The following is a 23,720-nucleotide window of genomic DNA, read 5'->3' as shown; positions in this document are numbered from 1 at the left end:
TACCTGGATTACTGATATATTAAATGGCTTTGCTTCAAACCTTGTGATCATCAATCTTACACTAACTGGATTGTATCTTAACAATGCTGCTCGTGCTCTTTTACTAAGCAGAAATCTAACAGCAGCTTCATGCCTTGTATTATATCCCGACTAGATGATTTCACCACCATTCAGTTCTCCCAATATTGTTCAACGCATCTCTGCTAAGCCTAATATATCGAATTGATATCTCTCCATTTCCTTCTGAAGAAGCTCTAGTTTTCCAGGTGACCATAACATTCTGATATTCCAAGTTCCTACTGAAAGGACTTGTGTTGCTGGGTGAAGCTTTCTTTTCTTTCTTTCGGTAGCCAATTTTTCAACCCAACTCCGATTGCTCATTCAGTGTCATGTACTGTACAGTACCTTGTTTATCTGGGCAATGTCCGAGTCAGCATCTTTTATCTTTTGCTTGTATTGACATCAGATTTTATTCATGTTGTTGTTTTATAGTTAGTGCATCGACACTCATCTAACCAATCCTCCTCCTTTTTCCTATATTCCCTATGGAAACACTGTATTGTCAAATACGGGACATCTTCCATGGCAAAAAATTTGAATCATGTAAAGCAGTCAGATCATACGCATTCATGCATGCACCTCACAGAGCATCAACCTCATGCAGTTTAGCTCATGGATGCTACACACCAAAATATTGTATAATGCTTCCAATCCACAGCTGGCATAGCTTCCCTATCATCAAATGTCACCGCATGCCACTGCTTAATCCTCATTAAGTCCAGTTTGTAGGGCTCTACTATATACAGTATATAAACATCATATTAATGTTATTATCATCATTATTTCATATATANTTTAAAGAAATTCATAAATTTTTATTAATAAATAACAAATTGAAATAACATAAAAATTTTTAAACAAAACTTTATTATATAGCATAAATAAGAGTTTTATTAATAGGTTAATTTTTATTTTTGCAGTATTGTGAATCAATGAGGAAAACACTCAGAGGTGTTAATGTGATTCTAGCATCTTTTAGTGATCTCTATCAATTACCTGGAGGAGCTGTATCACATGCAGTAGCATCAGTTGTTAATGGAGGAAAATATATTGTGAATCCTGAATTACGTGCTCAACAAATTGTATATGTTGCCCAAAATGCCTCCGTTGAATTTCTAAAAGCATTCTGGAGTTTAAATGAGACTCAGATGATGAAGGTTAATTTTATAGTTTTAAATTACATTTAAAATGCTTTAATCAGAATTATTTAAGAATATATTTAAATTTTTCATATTATTTATTTATTATAAATATATTATACTAATTATTACTTTAAAAATGATCATCTGTAATGTCGTAATAGAATTAAATGAGTTTTGAGTAGTGTTTTTTTATTAAGTAAAGATGTTCTTATTTTAGACATATCAGCATATTCATTAGATTAAATTTTATGGGTAATGTGATTTTAATCAACTCTGTTTCTGATTGTAGATAATTACTGTAATTTCCAGTGAGTATTTGTTTTAAGGTTGATTTTAAAGTGGTTGCAGATTACACACTGTTATGGATTATCTGACAGTTTTAAATTACATTTAAATGAGCTCATCTAACAGCTTTCATTCATCTGAACTTACTAAGAGTGTGTTTTAGAATCATCTAAAATCCATTATGTGCTTCACATATTCATTTGCTATTAGTTTTTCTGCAAATCACCAAACACACATGTATACATATGCCTTACCTTTAGTTATCTCCCAATTTTTCTATATCAATTAAACTTATTAGACACACCTGCTTAAACTTGTATCTTGAAAGCTAATAAATTTCCAGTAGTTTCCCCTTTCTAAATAATGAATTTAAAAGAACTGTTAAGAACCCTTGTTGATTCAGCATATCTTAATTCTCTACAGGGGTTAAGAACTAAGCAATCAACTCTTGAACCAATTTTGTTGATATTGTAAATTTCTTAGTAAAAGAAACAACAATGATGTTAATGAAAATTACTTTATTCACCACTTATTTATTCTTCTTCTGGTGTGGGAATCATTTCCATCAAAATTTGCACTGGTGAAATGGCTACCTCAAACCTCAAATTTATCTCCATCCCACTTAGCTCTTTAATTAAACATCAGATATACTACAGATATTATCCACATTAACATTTTTTTTATGTAATTCATTTAGAGTTTATTTTAACATTTATTACATATTTATAGTCTATTCAACAAAAGATGAACTTTTCAAGATAGTTTTGATGAGCAATTAGTCTATTAGATAATTAGATGTGTGACTTGATAATTACAATGCTAGTAGGCTATAAATTCTTGCTCTTTGCAATAAAGTAAATTTTTACTAATAAAATAATTATAAATGTTTAAAATGATATCCCCAGCTTGACTGTGTAATACTTCACTTTGTTTACATACAGCATTACTTTTTCCTACTTTACTAACAGAAGTGAAGATGACATTATTACTATTTTAAATATTTGTAGACTTTTCCCTCATCCATGGATTGAATGTGTTGCCATTTTCATGAAAAGTTTTTCTTCAAGATTCCTTTTCAATGTGAAGTGTTTTGCATTTGTCTAGGCTAAAACTATTTGGATATCAACAAAGTATGTTAAGTCTAATATTTGCTTGTGTGATGCGTTTTTTTTTTTTTTTTTTATCATCCATGTTCATGAAATGAGATATGTATTGTGTTTTGTTGTTGTTTTTTTCAATACTTAATGCACTTTAGGCAGTTTTGCTTCAAATATTTTGTTCTTAGAAATAGAGCATTCATTTTGTAATTAACAATATATGTTAAAACAGTATTGTTTAAAAATATGCAACACAATTTAATTGTTTATAGATTTCTTAAATATAAGCTAATGAGAATATTACATAAATTTATGTTGTAAAAGCATAATCACAACACAGTAGAATCCCAAAAACTTGACTCTCAACAACTCATCATGTCATTCAAAAACAAAATAAATGTAATCTAATTTTTAAATCTCTAACTTAACCATAGGATCAAACAAGTTATCATTCTTCACCAGCAACACTTAATTATATCATCAATTCCATGTGTTAACAAAGAATATACAGTGGGTGATTGGTTAACAAACAGTTCAGATAGCGAACAAATTGGATAATGAACACTTTCGTGAAATATTTTTATGATCGGACAATGAACACATGTTTGGATAATGAACACTTTACTGAACAAACATAAAAAGAAGCGACAGAAAATAACAAATACTAATTGATTTTCCCTTGTCTTCAGGTAACAGTTCGAAATTTTTTGGAGTGTGGGAGACATCAACATCGACACTCAACCCAATACTGATCAGATAGTATTCCTCCGAATTTTGAAACTCTCCCTTGTGGAATTACAAGGAAGATCCTTTTCTTGAAAAACAACATCAATATTAGCATTTTGAGATTGTATATAATACATGCTTCCATACCCAGCTTTTTGTTTACTTTTCTGACAAATAATTTTTTATAGCCTTTGAGAGACTGTCGGACAGGTACTTGTTAAGTTTTGCGTCGGGGTTTATTTATGAAGGGTGAAAGTTTAACTGTCCCATCAGATATTCATTAATGTTTTAATACCAAATTTCGAATTTCATCCGGGCCTTGCATTTAAATAATTTTTTGTGGGCTAGTTGATTTCTGTTCTCTGAATTTTTGTAAGTGCTTTTCTGAACTTTTTATTTAAAAAAGAAACTGATAATATTATGGAGCCTAAAAAGAGGAGTGTCAAGAACTGTGCTCACTGTAGAAACCAAGTAAAAGATAATAGCCAAGGTAGAGAGTGGCACAAGATGTCTGATGTTGCTAAGCAGTATGGCTTGAACAGGTCTACAGTAGGCACAATCTTAGCTATGAAAGATATATCAAGAAGTCTCAAGCTGCTAATGGAGTAAAGAAAATCAAATCTGAGAAATAAAGAGCATTTTAGAGCTCGTAATGGAACTTGAAACTGATCTGACGACAGAAGAATGCCAAGAACTCTCAAATGAAGAATACCAAGAAACTCAGCAAGATGTTTTCTTTTGAAGAAGAGGAAGATGAAAGAGGACCAATGTCAACATCTGCTACTAAAGATCTTTTGAAGAAGTGGGAGGATGTCAGAACAACAATCATCCAAGTGGCATCCAAACCAGAATAAGATTAATGGTGTTGGGGATCTCTACAATTACAAAACTATTAATTACTTCTGAAAAATCCTGAAGAAAAGAGAAAAGCAATCGACATTGGACAGATTCTTTAACCCCCACAAATAGAAAGAATATGACTAATAAAAATGCAAGACTGCATATATATGTATTTTTACTATTATATATAAATAAAGGTAGTAAAAAAGTATATATTTTTTATTTTTTGGAGTCTCTGGAACAAATTAATCAAATTCCCATAAAAACCTATGCATCAAAAGCACTTGCATCAAAATATCTGAGTCCTGCATTGAACCAGAATATGTAGTACATGTAGTACTTTATAAAAAGTAGTAAACTTTATAAAAATGGCCATTAAAGACAAGATTTTTCAAAAAACTATGTGAAGATATGGGATCTGAGCACATGTCTTTGTTGTACTATAGAACTTCGAGAAATTACAAAACATTACCACAAGAGAGCGATGGCTCTCTCAAGATAATGTTTTGTCTTGTACATTTGAACTGCAACAGGAAATTTATATTATTCTTAAAAGGAAGACCACGAGTATGCTGAAAATTTTGTGATTGAAGATTTTTTGGTGAAACTAGCATACTTGTGTGATATGTTTGAAAAGCTGAATGCTCTGAATCTTTCCCTGCAGGGAAGCAATATGTACCTTTTAAAGTCAATTGAGAAAATTTTAGCTTGTTTTAAGAAAAATGAAAACTATGGAAAAGAAAAATAAATGAAGATGGAGGAAAGGATGTTTCCCCTTTTTGCAACAGTGTTTGACTAACAACAGAGTTGATTTCTCTTGAGGTATGAACTAAATTTTTGAAGAACATTTATCACAGCTTATCACCTGGTTTGAGAAATATTTTCAAAATGATAATGTTGATAAATTTGCTTGGATTCAAGATCCATTTAATGCCAGTGCTCCATCTGAATTTGATGCTGCAGAAGAAGAGAATGTTATTGAGTTGTCTTGTGAAATACATTGAAAACAAAATTTAGCAGCATGAATTAACTGAACTTTAGATATCAGTAAAAGATGAATATCCTTTTTGAGTGGTACACTCGGAGAATCTTAATTTCATTTGTGACTTCTTATTTGTGTGAAGCTGAGTTTGTCGCTGTGATAAAAATTAAGTATTGCACAAAAATCAATGTGGAGAAGGAAATGAGGGTGGATGTGTCCAGTTTGATTCCAAGGTTTGAGAAAATGTGCGTTGATCAACAGGCTCATCCATCTCACTAATTATAATTAATTGAATTTGTTCAATTTCAATTTTTTGTTACCTTAAATACGTGCTTTATTTAACGTCCTAACTCTGTAATTAAAAAGATATTGGCTATTTCACTATTTCATAAATTGTATTAATACTTGTTAGAATTTGACATAGGGCACCTTGGAAAAATCTGAATTTAGCAAGGGCACCAAGAATCAAAAAAGTTTGGGAACCACTGCCGTAGACTAAAGTCTTAATTTTTCTGTTCTCATTCATTCTTGTGTCCAAACAGTTGAAGCTTTTGTTGTATAATTTTTTGTAAGAGATTCTTTTTTCATATATATCTTATTATAAAGTTCTTTGTGACTTTCTGCATCCATCCTATTTGTAAGATCTTTCTGTAACAGTGTCTTTCAAATGCTAATATTTTTATTTCCATATCTTTTGTTATTAACTATGTCTCACAGGCATACAGCATGCAGGAGAAGATGCAGGTGTTCAATACTTTTAATTTTGTCTGCAAACTAATTGTTTTACTTTTCCAGATTTTGTCCATTGCTTTCAAATTTGTTTTTGCCTTGGCTATTCTAATCTCTATTTTTTTTTGCAATTTAGATTATAGGTTAGTTTGCTTCCTAAATATGTAAAGCTCTCTAGATTTTCAATTTCTTTCCCATCTACTAGGATGTTTCTTGTCATGTTGTTATCACCAAATATCATTGTCTTAGTTTTTTTGCTATTGATAGTCAGTCCGTATCTTTACATCTGCTTAATGAAGAAGGAAAATGTTTTCTCTAGTTTTTCTTCACTTTCTTCAATGATAACTAATCTGCAAATCTCAGGTTATTTTATTTTACACCATGAACTGGTGTTTCCCAGCATCTCTTGCATCATCTTATCCATGACTCTTTCTAAGAGATTTATGAAGATAGTTAGGGATATAGAATCTCCCTGTCTGGTGCCTCTTTTTGGTTTGAACCAGTTTCCTCTCTCCCCATGCAATTTCACAGCTGCTTCTGCATTATCATTAATATAACTTAGTGGGTTTATTAGTTCATGATCCACTCCATAAGATTTTAGCACTGCCAAGGTGGCATTTTGGTCTATGCTGTCAAATGCCTTCTGAAAGTCCACAAAGCAGGAATAGATGTTTTTCTGCTTTCTTCTTGCCTTTTCAACTAATAGCTATAATGTTAGTATCTGCTGCATTGTACTTCTCTTTCCTGAAACCTGCCTGTTCATCTGCTAAATGTTGTTCCATCAAACTACTTAGTCTCTCCTTTAAGATCATCATCAGAATTTTTCTTGTCTGGCTTGTTAGAGCAATCATTCTATAATTTTTGCACTCTAACATGCTGTCTTTCTTATATATTGTCTCCAATACTGATTTTGCCCATTCTTTAGGTATCTTTCCTTGTTTCCATATCTCATTGCACACTTGGTGTATCTCATTAATTAAGCTTTCTCCTCCATGCTTAATCATTTCTCCTGTGATTTTGTCATGTCCGGGACTCTGTATTTTCTTTTAACCATTTCACTGCTCTTTCAACTTTCTCCCTCATAATATCATTTCATTTTCAACACTTGGTGGCAATATTTTCCTTAATTCATCTAATAGATTCTCTAATACATCTGTATGTAACACTTCCTTGTATAGTTCAGAGCAATAACTTGTCAACCTCTGTAGGACCTTTGCAACTAAAATCTCTCCCTTCTGATCTTTGATTGCCATTTGTTTTGGTTTCCATTTCTGGTTGACATTTTTGATCATCTTATATACTTCTCTAGTCTTACATTCTCCATAACATTTTTCTATGCTTCTACACTGATCCTCTAGCCATTTCATTTTATCCATCCTGATTTTTTCACTTCATTGCACTTTACCTTATACAGTACTGTTTTTCCAACTCATCAGATATGTCTCTTCTAAGTCTAAGTGCTCTTTTCTCTTGGACAAGCTTTAGGGTCTCTTGTGTGATCCATTTCTTGTTGATTTTTTCCTCTTCTGGTAGGGTCTGCTCAATTGCTTCTCTTTAATGCCTTTGTTATTTCTTCCACTCTTCCATCTTGTTTTTATCTTCTCAAGTGTATTTCTATACAGTATATGCTCCCTATTTTTTCATTTTTTAGCTTTGAAATGTCTCGCATCTTTTGGAAATGTGCATTAACTTTCCTCTTCAGTTTTATCTTTATGTTTGCAATGACTAAGCTGTGATCAGAATCTATGTCGGTTCCCTGAACAGTTTGACACTGCTGAACAGATGTTGACCATCTCCTTTGGATCAAAATCATATCAATCATGTTTCTTGTTATTTCATCACTTGATCTCCATGTCATTTTCTACGGTTATTTTGCTGGAATTTGGTGTTGCATATCATTAAATCTTGATCCAGGGCAAATTCAAGCAGTCTTTCCCTTCGTTCATTCCTTGCTCCATATCCATACTTACCCAACCTTTCCTACTTGCTTCATTATTATTTCCAATCTTAGCATTCCAGTCACCTCCAATGATGATCATATCTCTCTGCAGTGTTTTCTCTATTATCTTGCATAGATTTTTATAGAAAAGTTCAGTCTCCTTTTCACTGCTATCTGAGGTAGGTGCATATACCTGGATTACTGATATATTAAATGGCTTTGCTTCAAACCTTGCGATCATCAATCTTACACTAACTGGATTGTATCTTAACAATGCTGCTCGTGCTCTTTTACTAAGCAGAAATCTAACAGCAGCTTCATGCCTTGTATCATATCCCGACTAGATGATTTCACCACCATTCAGTTCTCCCAATATTGTTCAACGCATCTCTGCTAAGCCTAATATATCGAATTGATATCTCTCCATTTCCTTCTGAAGAAGCTCTAGTTTTCCAGGTGACCATAACATTCTGATATTCCAAGTTCCTACTGAAAGGACTTGTGTTGCTGGGTGAAGCTTTCTTTTCTTTCTTTCGGTAGCCAATTTTTCAACCCAACTCCGATTGCTCATTCAGTGTCATGTACTGTACAGTACCTTGTTTATCTGGGCAATGTCCGAGTCAGCATCTTTTATCTTTTGCTTGTATTGACATCAGATTTTATTCATGTTGTTGTTTTATAGTTAGTGCATCGACACTCATCTAACCAATCCTCCTCCTTTTTCCTATATTCCCTATGGAAACACTGTATTGTCAAATACGGGACATCTTCCATGGCAAAAAATTTGAATCATGTAAAGCAGCCAGATCATACGCATTCATGCATGCACCTCACAGAGCATCAACCTCATGCAGTTTAGCTCATGGATGCTACACACCAAAATATTGTATAATGCTTCCAATCCACAGCTGGCATAGCTTCCCTATCATCAAATGTCACCGCATGCCACTGCTTAACCCTCATTAAGTCTAGTTTGTAGGGCTCTACTATATACAGTATATAAACATCATATTAATGTTATTATCATCATTATTTCATATATATATATATATATATATAGTTTTCAATTTTAGAAAGACTTTTTGAATTTTTGATATTAATAAATAATAAGCAGAATTAAAAATATTAATTGTAAAATTGTTTCAATTGATAAAATAATTGAACTTGATTTTATATCATATGTATTTTTTAAATACATATGATCAAGTAAAAACAATGTTCAAGTAAAAACAATGTTCAAGTAAAAACAAATAGTTATCCTTCATAAATGTAATTTTGGTTAGAAGTGAAATTTTTATTATAGTAATATTGTTTTAAATTTTCAAAAAATATTAAAAAGTTGAAAAGCTATTCTGAATTCTTATCAAGGACTAATTTAAATAATTTAATTATGTGAGAAAAACTTAACACATTAAATAACCAATTTTATTATTTTAAACATGTTTGAAATTTATTTTAATAATAAAACTCATAAAACATTTTTTTAAAGTTTTATAATACATTTATAGATCCTTAATATAGTTTTATATATACAGTATATACAAATTTGCTTTAGAAGAACATATATAGGATAATTCAGATTACTAATTTTTCAAGATAAAACTTTAAAGATAAAATTGAGTGTAAAAGGTATTTAATAAAATTTATATAAAGAATTGTAAATTGAAAATTTTTCTATTTAAAACTGTAAATCTAATTTCTCCCTGTCTTTCTTTAGAGGCATAGAATTTTTATTATTAGAATATTATATAATTTTATTAATAGAATAATATGGTATTATAAATTTTGATAAATTTTATTATTTGTGTGATTATAGTGTTAAATATCAAAACTTAGTCATTGTTATAACTAAATAGAATATTATTAGTACTATTTCTAAAATATTAACACAGAACAATGAATTAGAAAAATACAAAAGAAATTTAATATATATTACAAATTATGCAATAATTATCATTGTTAAAATAACTTTAAATTTTTAGTTTCTTTTTGTGTTTGTTATTTAATAGTATTAAATACTATAAAGCTGTTTTTGAAGTTATAATTTATAATTATATATTAATATTTCAAGTTGGAATATAGAAATTTTTAATTTGATGTAGAATGTTCCGAATTTACTTTGTCCAACACCTACAGTTAGAGAAGAAATATATGTACCCGCAGAAGCCATAAATGTACCTTCAGTGGATGGAAATGAATTAATAGAAATACCAGTTCCTACATCACATTTGCCAACTGCTGCCATTCGTTGTCGTCTTTTATCTTATGTTCGTCGTGAAGGACAAGTATGTGTATGCAAATAGTACATTTGATTAAAATTAATTAATAATTAAATAAATGAAGTTTTAAATATTTTTCTAATTATATTTATAATATTGCCTCAAAAATAATTGCATTTGGATTTTCAGATAATAAGTTTATTTAAAAATAATTCCTGATTTTAAGAACTGATATTGTACACAAATCAGTTCTTGAATTAGATATACTTAAAATAATACTATGGTATGATTTAGCTTGTTTATGCAAATTAGTTATTACAGACATCTTAAGTTAATACTCATTAAATAAATATATGAAGTTTTGATTAAGATGATGATTACAAACCTAATAAGTGGGTGATTGGTTAATGAACAGTTTGGACTGTGAACACTTTTGTGAAAGATTTTTATGTTTGGACAACAAACACGTGTTCGGATAATGAAACCTGGCAGAACAAACACAAGAAGCGACACTATATTTAAGATTTGTAAAACTATATTTTAATGGCATCTATACATGGTTTATGGAACGAGACTTTCACAATTGTATACATAACTGTTTTTGCACTAGTAAATTTCTGTTCTCTGAATTTTGTAAGTGCTTTTCTAAACTTTTTATTTAAAAAACTGATAATATTATGGGGCTTAAAAAGAGTGGAGTGTCAAGAACTGTGTTCACTATAGAAACTAAGCAAGAGATGATAGCCAAAGTAGAGAGTGGGCAGAAGATGTCTAATATTGTAGGTAGATGACTTCAACAGGTCTACAGTAGATACAATTAGCTAAGAAAGATATAATCAAAAAGACTCAAGCAGATAAAAGAGTAAGAGTAACAATATAAACAACCCAAAGAGTAAGAGTAATGAAAATCGCATCTGAGAAACAAAGATGTGGCATCCATAAAGAAATGGAGAGATTACTTTTAGTTTGTTATTACATGTAAATAAACAGTAAGAAAGCATATAAGTTTTTATTTATTTTTTGGGTTCTCCAGAATGAATTACAGTAATACCTCGACTTACGCTACCCTGACTTACACGAACCCGGAGTTATGCGATTTTCAAATCTCGTTGATTCGTCTTTTGTTTGAGCGCCACGCAACTCTTGATTACTCCCTCCCCCCACACTATTGTTCGGCTTACATGTTCAGACGTGTCGCACGGAATCGACACATAGCTACAATTTATTTTGTGTTATTTATTTCTGTGTTTGTTATATCTACGGAGACTTGAGAGACACTACGTGGTAATTTCTTGTAACCGTGAACGAATCAAAAGACGAGATAAGATTAACGAGAACATTTATTAGCTTACATACATTCGACTTGAATTTTACATAAATTGCAGAATTATACCCCGACTTACGCGAATTCGACTTATGCGGTTATCGCTCGGTCCCACCTATCGCGTAAGTTTGGGGTATTACTGTAATCAAATTTCCACAAAAATCTATGGTAAATTGATAATCAGTTAACAAACAATTCGGATAGCGAACATGGTCTTGGAAAAAATTATGTTCATTAACCAATAACCCACTGTATTACATTATCAACATTATATCATTAATGCAAAAATGTAATATATATAGTTGGAATGTTAAGGTGTAAATTTTAGTGTTGCAACGAATAGTATATTTGGCCTCAGGCCGAATACCGAACATTCGGCCAGGAGCATGGCCAAATAGCCGAATATTCAGCCAAACTATTCGGCTTGATTAATGCATGTACAAAAATTGGCTCGCAAACCGCATTATGGCAAGGACCCTGCTCTCTATTGGCTCACTGTCACTACGCTTAGCCAATTGTGTTATTTCTTGACAGTTGTAGCAGACAGACAAGAGCGTCATGGCAGTATGTGATAAACGATGATATCAAATGTGGATAACAATGAAATGACCTACACGTGTAAATAATGGAAAAAGAACAGAGAAGGACCGTGAAGTGAAAATGTGAAAATAAATATGAAATTGAGTTGATAACATAATCGAACAAGTTAAGGCAACTTACTGGCGTGAAATTCGTGGCCATCAATGCCAAACAATTGTTGTCATAGACTTCAGAAAGCTAAATGCTTGTAATGAAAGTCACTTAGTGTGCACGAGCGAAAGCCTGGGGCCATTCGGGCTACCAAGCTGTCTCGAATCTGTGAAACCATAACTGTGACTTATACTGACATCCTATCTGTCTCTTTTCTCCATTATCATCAGGCTATGAGTAACGTAATTGTAAAATGGGAAATCTACGATGGAGAAGTGACGAATTGAAAGTATCGTGAGCGCATATTATGATATATGCATAGGCATACGTGGACTAGAGCGATAGAGGAAAGAGAAAGGGAAGAGCAAAGTTGAGCGCTTAAAAAGAAGGATAGGCAGGGTCAGACCCTCAGATGTGTGACGATTCTCAAACGAATAGGTGTGTACATGTGCTGATCTTTGTAATTATAAATTGTGAATACATGTGACTAATATTATTTTCTGTTTTATTTTGTGCATGTTATAAATTATAAATAAATATAAACAAACAACACTAACCCGATAACATTAAATCTAAATATCAAAATGATTAATTTACTGTGTTTTTGTTATTTCTTACTCCTGTTTTTAGGTATTCAGTATTTGGCCGAATAGTAACCGAATATTCGTTACTAAGTAACTTCGTTACTGTGGATGCTAAGTAAAAAGTGATGGATTTTTTATGAATAAAAGTGCTCTTAAAATTCCAAACAATCTGCTATATTTTAATCTGAAACATGGCAGATCTTTTGGCATTAATTAAAAATTAGGTTTGTGGATGCTAAAAATATATGAAAATAAAACTATTATTTTATTGTGTATATAGCACACTTAAAACTTGATGATAACAAATTTAAATCAGTTAGTCAGTTTTACAATCTGATCCATCACTTTCATAATTTACAAACATAAAATGCATCATACTTGCAAACACACAATAATTTTACATTTTCCATGGTCAGTCATTGATAGTGTAAGAAAAATAAATCTTTGAACTGCAAAAAATATTTCTCAATATCAACAGATGTTAGAGGAGCATATTTGGTTTTTCACTAAAAACTCCAAGCTTTGTTACTGAAGAGACTTGGAAATTACATTTTGATTATTTTAATTACTGACTTTTGCTCAGAGAATGTTCCAGTTTCTCTAAAGCAAATCCATCCAACTGGTTTTTGGCATGTTTATAAATCTTACTTGATATACAGACTACTTTCCTCAAGCTTAGAAAGTGAACTGCATAGAAACTTTTATGAATGAATATGAGTTTCTTTAACAGGGCTTCTTCTTTAAGAAGCTTTTGAGTGCTTGATATAATTTACTAGAAAAGTTTTAATGGTGGATGATTTATCTTGTTAAGAGCAATCTGACGGTATTAAAGCTGTAGCTAGTTTACATAAAAATTCATTATTGCTTTGTTCTTTGCAGAATTTAACAATGTCAAAATAAAATTGTTCTTCTTTTTATTCTTCTTTCTTTTCCTGTTGGAACTTTGTTTTGTGCATTTAATTTGCTGATTTATATGAATAACAATAATCAAATGAAAACATTAAGTGGGTTAAATAAACAGTACTAAAATTAGAAAATCTTATTTTATTGACTCTCAAAGGACATTCTAAAACAGCTATAGATTGTGTGATTTGAAGATTTATTAATTCTAATTATTATTATTAATTAATAATAATTTAGTATATGTTGTTTGTATGCCAATTTTTCAGTCTTTAACAACAGTCATTGTATACAATTAATACAGTAGAGTCTCGAAAACTCGGCCTAATGTGGACCGAAGGATGGCCGAGTTTGTGAAAATGCCGGGTTATTGGGAATGGGGTTAAAAAAAATAAGTATGAGTGTTTCCTCAGAAAATACTGTACTGTACTTGTATGTATTGTTTACTTGANTAAAAACGAATAACAATAGGTAAAATTTACAATTAAAAACGATCAGACGTCAGCCTTTCATTTTAGGTATCTGACGCCTTAATATTAAAAATTAAGTAAATCTTCTCACCAACTGCCAAGTTTTATACCATCTGTATCAGGTTCAAGCCCTCTATTGGTGGATACGAGTTATCTTTGATTTGCATATAGTTACAATTTCATGATGAACTCATGAAATTGTAAAAGATGGTATAAAACTTGGCAGTTGGTGAGAAGATTTACTAAATTTTTAATGTTAAGGCGTCAGATACCTAAAATGAAAGGCTGACGTCTGATCGTTTTTAATTGTAAATTTTACCTATTGTTATTCGTTTTTTATGAAGTGATTTCTTCAAACCAATGCAAAGGCTACTTCTATGGTGTATGAAAAAAGGATTAATTGATAGACTCAAAAATTAAATAATTTTTTGTACATAGTCTGAATCTCTAATTGAAAATTAGAATCATGTATACCTTTGTTAATTTTAAGAATGGAGTAAAGGTATCACCAATCATTATCTACACTAACCTTATATTATGTTCATGGCATTTTGAGATGGGTGTGGCTAGTGCTTACTTGATAACTTCTACTTAAGGCAAAGTTGATTTTTGCTGTTCCTGCTTTCAGAATGGTTGCTAATATAGAGTACTTCTATTTGTATAGAGTACTTCACTTTTATATGAATTATTTATAAACAACTTTAAAATATATTTATAAGACTTCATTGTACTCAGCTTATTATTATTATTATTTTTTGCTCCTTTTGAACATTTTTACCACTCATTTTGCAACTTGAGACAGTCGTCTTCACACATCCTAGGTGTTGCTCTAAGTTGATTTAAAGAGTTCTTGGAATGAAGTGAAACCTGAAACTTATCAAAAAGTGCTTTGTGAAATATAAATTTGTTGTTGAACACAGGTGTGGTCAAATGACAGATGTTGATAGGATGGCAGATTCCATTGCCATTACTGTAGTGGCTCAGAAGGCTACTACAATAACTTTTAATGTAGATGGAATCAATAAAAATTTAAGTGCAACAAAAATAACAGTTGCAACTGAAAGTGGCACTGAAACAGAATAGTCATCAGGTAAGTAACCAACAATGTTCTGTTGCTGATGGACTAATTGAACTGAAAGACATTCTTTCAAGCATTGCACAATACAAATCATTTCCCAGAGAACTTGGGTGATCATTTCATTGATAAACTATTAATTATCAATGAAATGATAATGAACATGAAAATGTATAAAAAGTGACATATTGACATTTGTTTTTCAGATGTCATTGCAGACATCTGAAAAACCTAAAACAAATGTCAACATAAAGTTATTTTAAGCCAGCATGATAGAGCTGCTCATATGATGCATTGTATATAATGTGATAACAATTATAAAATAAACATGCATTTTTAAAAATTTTATCATAATTAGTGTTCAATAATTACGTTAATAAAAAAAATATTACAAAATTATGCACTAAATCACTCTTTAAAAAAGTAAAATTATTATTCATTATTTTAGAATTCAAGTACTGCTGGATGCCGTACGAAAGTTGCACCATTATCTCCAGCAATTTTATTGCATTGTCATGGTGGTGGATTTATTGCACAAACACCAGAATCTCACGAAGTAAGTTAAGTTGACATTAATAGGTACTCTGATAGTGCTTATTCTACAGAATGATTATTAATGATAATAAAGGATTCATTTTCTTATTTGTTTTCATTTATATTATATAATAAATATTGCCTTATAACATTTTTAATATTTCACACACAAACTTAAATAGTTAATTTAGCATAATGTGCTATATTTTAAAATTACCAATTAGTGATATGATATCATCTAGAAATGGAATTTTTCACAACAAGATGACTTTATTACTGAAATGATGAAAGGAATATAAAAAAGCAACAGGAAGTTATATTTATATATAAGAAAACATTGTTGCCAAACCATTCAATCACTTTTATTTCTTATTCTGTTCAAATTTTTTAGGAATGAAATTTTTCTCTGTCATCTATTATTTTTTTCCTTTTTATGATGATCAGTTCTTCCCAATCACCAACCACTTAATTTATGGCACAGAAGAGTTGTATCCTCATAGAAGTTTATACATTGCTTTTCTGAGAGTTGGTGGTTCCATAGAACAAACTAATACTGCAGACTGTACTATATATCTTTTATCTTTCCAAACATACTGATTGAATTAAATAATGTAAATTTGTAATTTAAATATTTCAGTGTTTTAAGTGTTCCAATTCCAATATTCAAACAGGTGAATTCTTAAGACTGCAATTAATTCAGATGCCTTTATTTACTATTAAAGTATCATTTTAGGTATAAAATGTTTATGCATTTCAGGGTGACTACTGATATAATCCTCTCTTTAGAACGTTTATGATTTTTTTTTACATATTTAAAATAGAATCATAATAAATAAAAATTACTAAGCTAAAAGTAAAAGGCCTGTACCTAAAATCTATTAACAACATGCTTCAGACACAATATGATGTGCTACCAATTATACTTAGTTGTCTTTACTGTTTTTTGTAATTTTTTGCTTTAGCTTAAGAGAATCATAATAAATAAAAATTACTATTTTAAATATGTAAAAAATTATAATGTTCTGCAGAGGGATCCTGAAATGCATAAATGTTTTGTGCCTGANTCGTAAATCGGCAGTCGTTAGATTAGTATTAAATGTAGTTTTCATTAGTAATAACGTTGATGATGATGACATTAGTAACATTAATATCTACGTATTTTAACTCCAGAATTAATAACAAAACGTTAACAGAGTTACTCATTGATATTTATAAATAGAAGAAATAATTCTTTTTGGTGTTTTTAAAGTAATTGTTGGAAAAGCACGAATGTTGGTTTATTATTATTATTATTATTATTATTATTTTCTTTTGAACAACATTTTTGACCACTCATTTTGCTACTTGATGCAATTGCTTCATTTCCTCACTCATCAAGCTGGCACTACCAGTTAGTGCTACAAAATAGCTGATTACCCATCAACCAATGAATGATTCTAAATAAAATAAAATAAAAAGTGTTATTAAATATAATAATTAAACAATATAAAAAAGCTAATATGAAATGAGAAAGGTAGGAATAACATAAGCAAATATATCAGTTATCATGCATTTCATTATCTCTAAATAAAGAATATACAGAGTGAATGAAATAACAAATGAAGACTAGAAACTATAAGCCATTAATTAGAGCTTGCAGGATTATTAATTTAATCTTATCATATTGGTGATTGGAATATTTTATTTTCATAAATACTAGTTAGTGCAACACTAAATGATGCAGTTTTATAACATTCCTTGAAATTGAAGGTATTATAATTTTGATTCAATAAGTTGTGAATAAAATGTGTTTTATATATCATTATTTTAATTATTTTTGTAATTAATTTTTAACAAACAATTCAAAAATTAAAACTTATTTTCATTAAATAATTATTACAACAGTATTAGTTTAATGCAATCATTTTTAAAATGAAATTTCTCTAACAATTAATAAACGATTGATTATACATTATAATTTAATGTCATTAAACATGTTTGTGTTTTTTTTTTTAGATTTATCAGAGATTGGGCTTAAAGAACTGAACATTCCTGTTTTATCAATTGATTATTCCTTAGCACCAGCAGCACCTTTTCCAAGAGCTTTAGAAGAAATTCTTCTTGTCTATGCTTGGGTTCTAGAAAATGGTCATAAACTTGGTATACAAATTTATTTGTAATATTATATAATAAAGATATTAAATAAAAATGAAAGTAATTAATGAGGAAAAAAGTAATGGTAAAAAAAAACTTAAGAATGCTCTAAATATAAGATTTCATTTATGATATTACTAATAAGATTTAGAAATATAGTGGAACCCTGTTTATGAGGCTTAAATGGGACCAGGCCTGGATAATCTGGAAATTCATTAGCAATATACAGTAAATAACACAGTTTACTTTATATTTATAATTTATTTTTCATTGTAACAACCACTTTCCTTCTTTTAGATGACATTTTCAAGATGTTTACTTCACAAAAGATTGAATGTGACTGAAACTCAGTGAAATAATAATAGCTGTGGATATTGAATAAATGATAACTTGCAAGGTTACAAATGATAAACTTATTAACACATTGACCATTGTGAGAAACACAAAATTTTTATTCAATAGGAAATTAGCAATTTTTTATAATTGAAAATCTTAAAAGATTAGAAAAGATTTAACAAGGTATTAAGTGAAGTCAAAGAACACTCCCACAGAATGCATAACAATGAACATTATATGCCAATTCATAAAAAAACAAAGTCTGTTCTTATAAGCTGTGATGTTACTTTCAGGCAAGAATGTACTTAAGAGCTTTTTGATTTTTTTGCATATATAGGTTTTCCATATATCTATTTTTTATACTTCTGAGACAGGGATTTTATTTTATAGTCTGGATAATTCAGAAATCCAGATAAATGGAGTTTCACTTCATTCATAAAATGATGTGTAATTTTATCTTATTTCACTTATCCCAAACATTATTAAAAATGATAATTTTCTAATAAGTTAACTTTTTTATTTTAAGACTGTTTCCTGGAAATTATAGTTTTTACAATACTTGATGATTCACTTTGCTCATTAACTTAAAGGACCTTGTGAATGAATTATAATTTTTCTGTAACAAGTTTAATATCAAGAATTTCATAATTTTAATAAATTAATGAAAAATAGATACTTAAATATTTTAATATTTGTATCATCATTGGAATCAGTATTACAAAAATATACTGCAGAAAAAATTTTTTCAGAATATATTACACTGAAATATTTTAAAACAAAATTAAATTAAAAGTAAATTTAATCATAAATACAATTCAAGAAAATATTGTAATTTGTATATAATGTTAATTCAATCCAAAAAAATTTTACACATTTTCTTTAACAAAGAGTCAATTAAGATTTTGTTTAAGTAACTTATATTTTAGAATCCATTTATTATGATTTTGAAAATCAAGAAAAATATAGAATTAAAATAACAAATAATTAATATCATATAAATTTGTCACAAAATAATGTTGAAAACAAATTTTCATGTTCTATTATTAGAAAATTGTTTTAAAGATAAAATTAAAAATTGTTGAATAGTTTTAACTTAATATTAATTTATTTCAGTTTCTGTGCAATAATCATCTATTTATACAATAGAAATAAATAATAAATTTTAAAGATTTTGATTTATAACATACATTACACTTTATTTCATTTATTATTATAATAATCATTTGAGGAAATGATTATTACAATAATAATAAATTTTTCATGATTACAACTTCAACATTTATTTAAAACTAATTATAAACATAATTAGAAACATATATTACAAAGTATTTCTTAATTGTTATGAAGATTTGAATGTTATTCGTATATATTATTAGTTAAGATATGCAGTGAAAAAATTGCAATAAGGTTCATCTTTTACTCAAAATCATATGAAGGTCCATTAACACTGAACAATATCAAAACATCTTGCATGAATGTTTTTTGGATGGGTTTATTCTGTCTGGAAGGATACACTCTTCAACAAGACAATGGGCATGCATTGTCTTGCTGAACAGTGCATCCTGCACATGTGGGCATGCATTAATGGTGTGGTTCATATACTACAACATTGATTTTCTGAAATGACTGGCCTTAAGCCAGTTCAGAAGATCAAGAATAGTGGCATTGATTAAGTGCTAATTTTCATAACTAATCATAAGTGTCAAGTTTGTAGTTTATGGCTGTGAATACATTTTGTGATTTAATTGAGAAATAAAAAAGTAAAGAGGCATTGTATTTGTTGCAATTTTTTTGCTACATACTATACATATATTTTAAATTTAATAGTAATTTATATTTCTGTATATGCATGTTATGATTATTATAAAAATGAATTTTTTTAAATAAAAAGATGGTTTTAAATTTAATATAATAGATGTTTAAGATTATTTTCATAATGATTTATGAAAATATTAACAGGTTTTAATGGAGAGAAAATATGTTTGGTTGGTGATAGTGCTGGAGGAAATCTAATGACAGCATTGACATTAAAAACTATTGAATTAGGAATTCGAAAACCAGATGCCTTGTTTTGTGCTTATACTCCAATGATTTTGGATATGGTGCCATCTCCATCTCGTATGTTATCAGCAATGGATCCCCTTCTTCCTTTAGGATTTATGCTAAGCTGTCTCAATGGTAAGTGATATTCTTAAAACTGAAAACTGAAGCTACCTTATATTTATATAAATAATTGAAAGTAACATCTCAGAATAAATTATGATTTAAAGATGTAGTTTGATTCTTAAATTATATAAATGAAGTAAAGATGGCTCTTTAAACTATAAAAATCCAATTTATTCCAACATTAATATTTTTTAAACTTTAGCTTCATTTTTATACATGGCATGAATACATTTGAATTCATCAAGCATGGGATGAATTTAAGCTTTGATACAATTTAGAAAATATTCTTTGGAACATGTTTAAAGCTTCATAAGGAAATAATTTACCATATCCAAGTTCTGTTTTAATTAGTCAGCATATATGATAAACAAACCAGTACTTATTATTCTGTATCTTTTATGCTGAATGCCATAATTTCATATACGTGGGCCTAGTGGCACCTACTTATATAGTTTTTTTTTTGTTGGGATACCAGTTATATTCCAATTAGAAAATTCTTGGGAATTCCATAATCCTGCATCTGCAGGTGTATTGGAACACTACCAGTAATACAACAATCCAAAACTATAGTTTAATTATGTAATAAACCAAAATAAACATAATTAAACCATAGTTTTGGATCATTGAATTACTGGTAGCATTCCTATACACCTGCAGATGCAGGATTAAGGAATTTCCAAGAATTTTCTAATCAACTTATATAGATTTGTGAGGCTCACAAATCTATATAATTTGATGCTATAATTCTAATAATTTTGGCTCCTAGAATAATTCATTTTTTTTCAGAACAATTTGCATAGTAGAATACTTTAACCACAATTTTTAGTAAAATAAAGGTGCACAAGTTACAAGACATTTGAATTAGTTTGAGGGAAAAAGCATAAGTCAGGGGTTTGGCTTGAGTTGATAGTGGAATTGTGTTTCTTAGGGAAAGAATGGACTTGTTGGGTCCTTGCTAAGATATGAGATGAGAGAGTTTTTGTTAAGGGCATAAAAGGAAGTAGTCATGACATATCCCTTTTTTGCTAAATGTGATGGGGTGGAATATTATGTTTCAGTCATGATATGTTGCAGATTTCAAGATGGCATCTGCCTCTGTGCAGCAGTCAGTTTGTAGGAAAGTATGATTCGAGATTCAGTATGATTTTTTTCCTGATGGAAAGGTCAGTGGGCATGCCAAGCACATCCAAGGAGAGGCATTTTAGGCCTGAAAACAAAAAAAAAAAATTCTATAGACAAGGGAAAATGTGTCTGGGAGAATCCATGTAAACCATTAAGATGTGAAAGTGCCACTAGAATGGTGTAAGGACAAATTGTGGCTGTCCACATCTGCATATCAGCTGTAAGAAACACTTTTTCCAGAAATTTACTGATTCCAGGCTTTTATAAAGAGAATGAACAAATTGCCATAAAGATGAAGAAGACACCTACTTTCAATCACAAATACACATGGAGAACATGTCCTTGCAACAACAGTAAGCCCCATGCATTTACCTTTGTATACATTGTTAGAGAGGATTTAGAAGACATTACTGTATGTCAGAAAGTATTTGTTGCTGTTCATGGCAACATATGAAAACATCTGGCAGCTGCTCAAATTTGATTTGTCCCTCATGACCTGCAAGATTGGCATGAAAGCTGTGGAAATATGAAATTGAGCTGAAGCAGCATGCAGATGAGCACTAGGGTTTCTCATTTCCTGGTCTTTTGCTTGTCCCAGGATTCCGGGATAAAAGTGAACTGTTTACCGGGATCCCGGGAAATCCCGGGATAGAATTAATTATTTTTAAAGTATACAAAATATCTTGAAATTAAATGATATAATTATTTTTCATTTTTTAAAGTAATTTTAAAGTTCTGTAACCTCCAAAATCATATTAATAATGCTGTGTAAGGTCTATAGGCCTATAATAAAAATTACCTTTAAATAACGTAGAAATTTTCACAAATAGAAAAAAATTAATTAAAGTTTGCTGGAAACTGCATACAACAACAACAAAAAAAAAGTTTTGAATTGAGTTAAAAATTAAAAAAAATGAACTTCTAATTTAGAAGGTAATTTTCGTTTTTTAAATAAAATATAATACAAAATATTGCAAACTTTTATAAGATTTTAAAAAGCAAAGATGGTCAATACTCCGATAACTCACTCTAATTCTTATTTTAGTAATGAAAAGTCTTGCCACCGAGAATGCCCTTTCCGATTCAATTGATGTGATTGGAATAGTGTTTAATGCATTTAAGAGAAGACAGATATTATGTGTTTTTTCACCTGTAGCCTGGAAGCTTTCGAGTTCGTTTTCGAGATTGTAGTACTTCTTTCGCTCTCTAGTATTCTTGATTTGTCTACCTTGGCTGCTTTAATAGCGGCATCAAGCTTAGAGCTCGATAATTCGGCAATTCATTTGGCTTTAATAATCAGGTTTATGAAGAAAAACTTCATACTTGCAGACTTTGTACTCGTTTGTATCCTTGCCCAATTTGCACAATCTGGCGTCAGGCATTTATTGAAGCTACTGGGCATGGTTAAAACTCAAGACAGCGTAAGCACAATTATTCCAGATATTACAGGTTCCGACAAGTAAAGAATTTTTATAGTCATGCCACAAATAAGCTATATATTGATTATTGACCATTTGTGACATGCTATAACGAGCAAAAATTTAAAAAAACTAATAGGTAGGTTTAAAATTAATAAATACAAATGTATTCTGACAGTGAATGAGATAGTTGTGCTTTTTATTTGCAAAATTTCTTAACCTTAACACAAAATAAGAAAAAAAGTGAATTTTTAAGAAATTTGCAGGATTTCCCGGGATAAGAAAAATTTCTCGGGTTAAAAAAACAACCGGGATCCCAGAATCCCGTTTGAGAAACACTAATGAGCACATTCATTTGAAGCTTTCCCATAAAAAAGATAGATTATGGAAACACATCTCTGAAGTATGTAGATGCTTAGTTTTTAGTTTAGTTTTAATTTCCCTCATTTCACATTGCAATAACCAATGAGCCAAGATGGAGATGCCTCCACAAAGGACTTTCTAAGGGAAACTGTCCCATATTTAGGTGTTACAAACATGAGGAAAATCCAGAAAACTCCACATGGCCAGCCTATTGGCAAGATACGAACCCGTGACCAACTACCAGTGTTCAGTGGTTTTATCCACTCAGCCACTGGTGGGCAAGTATCTAGATGCTCATCTCAACATCCTCAAGTTGTATAACCTCTTCAAGGAGAAGTATCTCTCAGATAAAATGATATATAGGGTCTACAGTGAATATTTCTGAGCCAAATTGGGGAGATTAAATAGATGATTTCAGCAGGTGCAGATTTTGAACACAAGCAAGAAAGACATGCAATGATTCATTCATAAAGTCATATGCAGAAATTTTCATTTTTTGATGAAAAACAGAACATAGCTGGGCATAATATGATGCCTGATAGGATGTCTGTACCAAGTTTGGAGGTGATACAATAAATTAATTTTG

General features: G+C 30.1%; 1 protein-coding gene across 1 annotated transcript in view; it reads left to right on the top strand.

Annotated features, from left to right (window-relative positions):
• Positions 1-23,720, top strand: part of LOC111613708 (hormone-sensitive lipase-like) — a 57,765-nt gene that overhangs the window by 9,492 nt on the left and 24,553 nt on the right. The window contains exons 3-6 of the mRNA XM_023355047.1: positions 9,903-10,085; positions 15,511-15,622; positions 17,592-17,735; positions 20,025-20,243. Coding sequence (XP_023210815.1) covers positions 9,903-10,085; positions 15,511-15,622; positions 17,592-17,735; positions 20,025-20,243 — 658 coding nt within the window. The remainder of the gene's footprint in view (positions 1-9,902; positions 10,086-15,510; positions 15,623-17,591; positions 17,736-20,024; positions 20,244-23,720) is intronic.

This window comes from Centruroides sculpturatus, unplaced genomic scaffold (genome assembly GCF_000671375.1).
Source record: "Centruroides sculpturatus isolate CEXI.00-Female unplaced genomic scaffold, Cexi_2.0 scaffold1782, whole genome shotgun sequence".
NCBI lineage: Eukaryota > Metazoa > Arthropoda > Arachnida > Scorpiones > Buthidae > Centruroides > Centruroides sculpturatus.
This window is presented reverse-complemented; position numbering and strand designations above follow the sequence as displayed.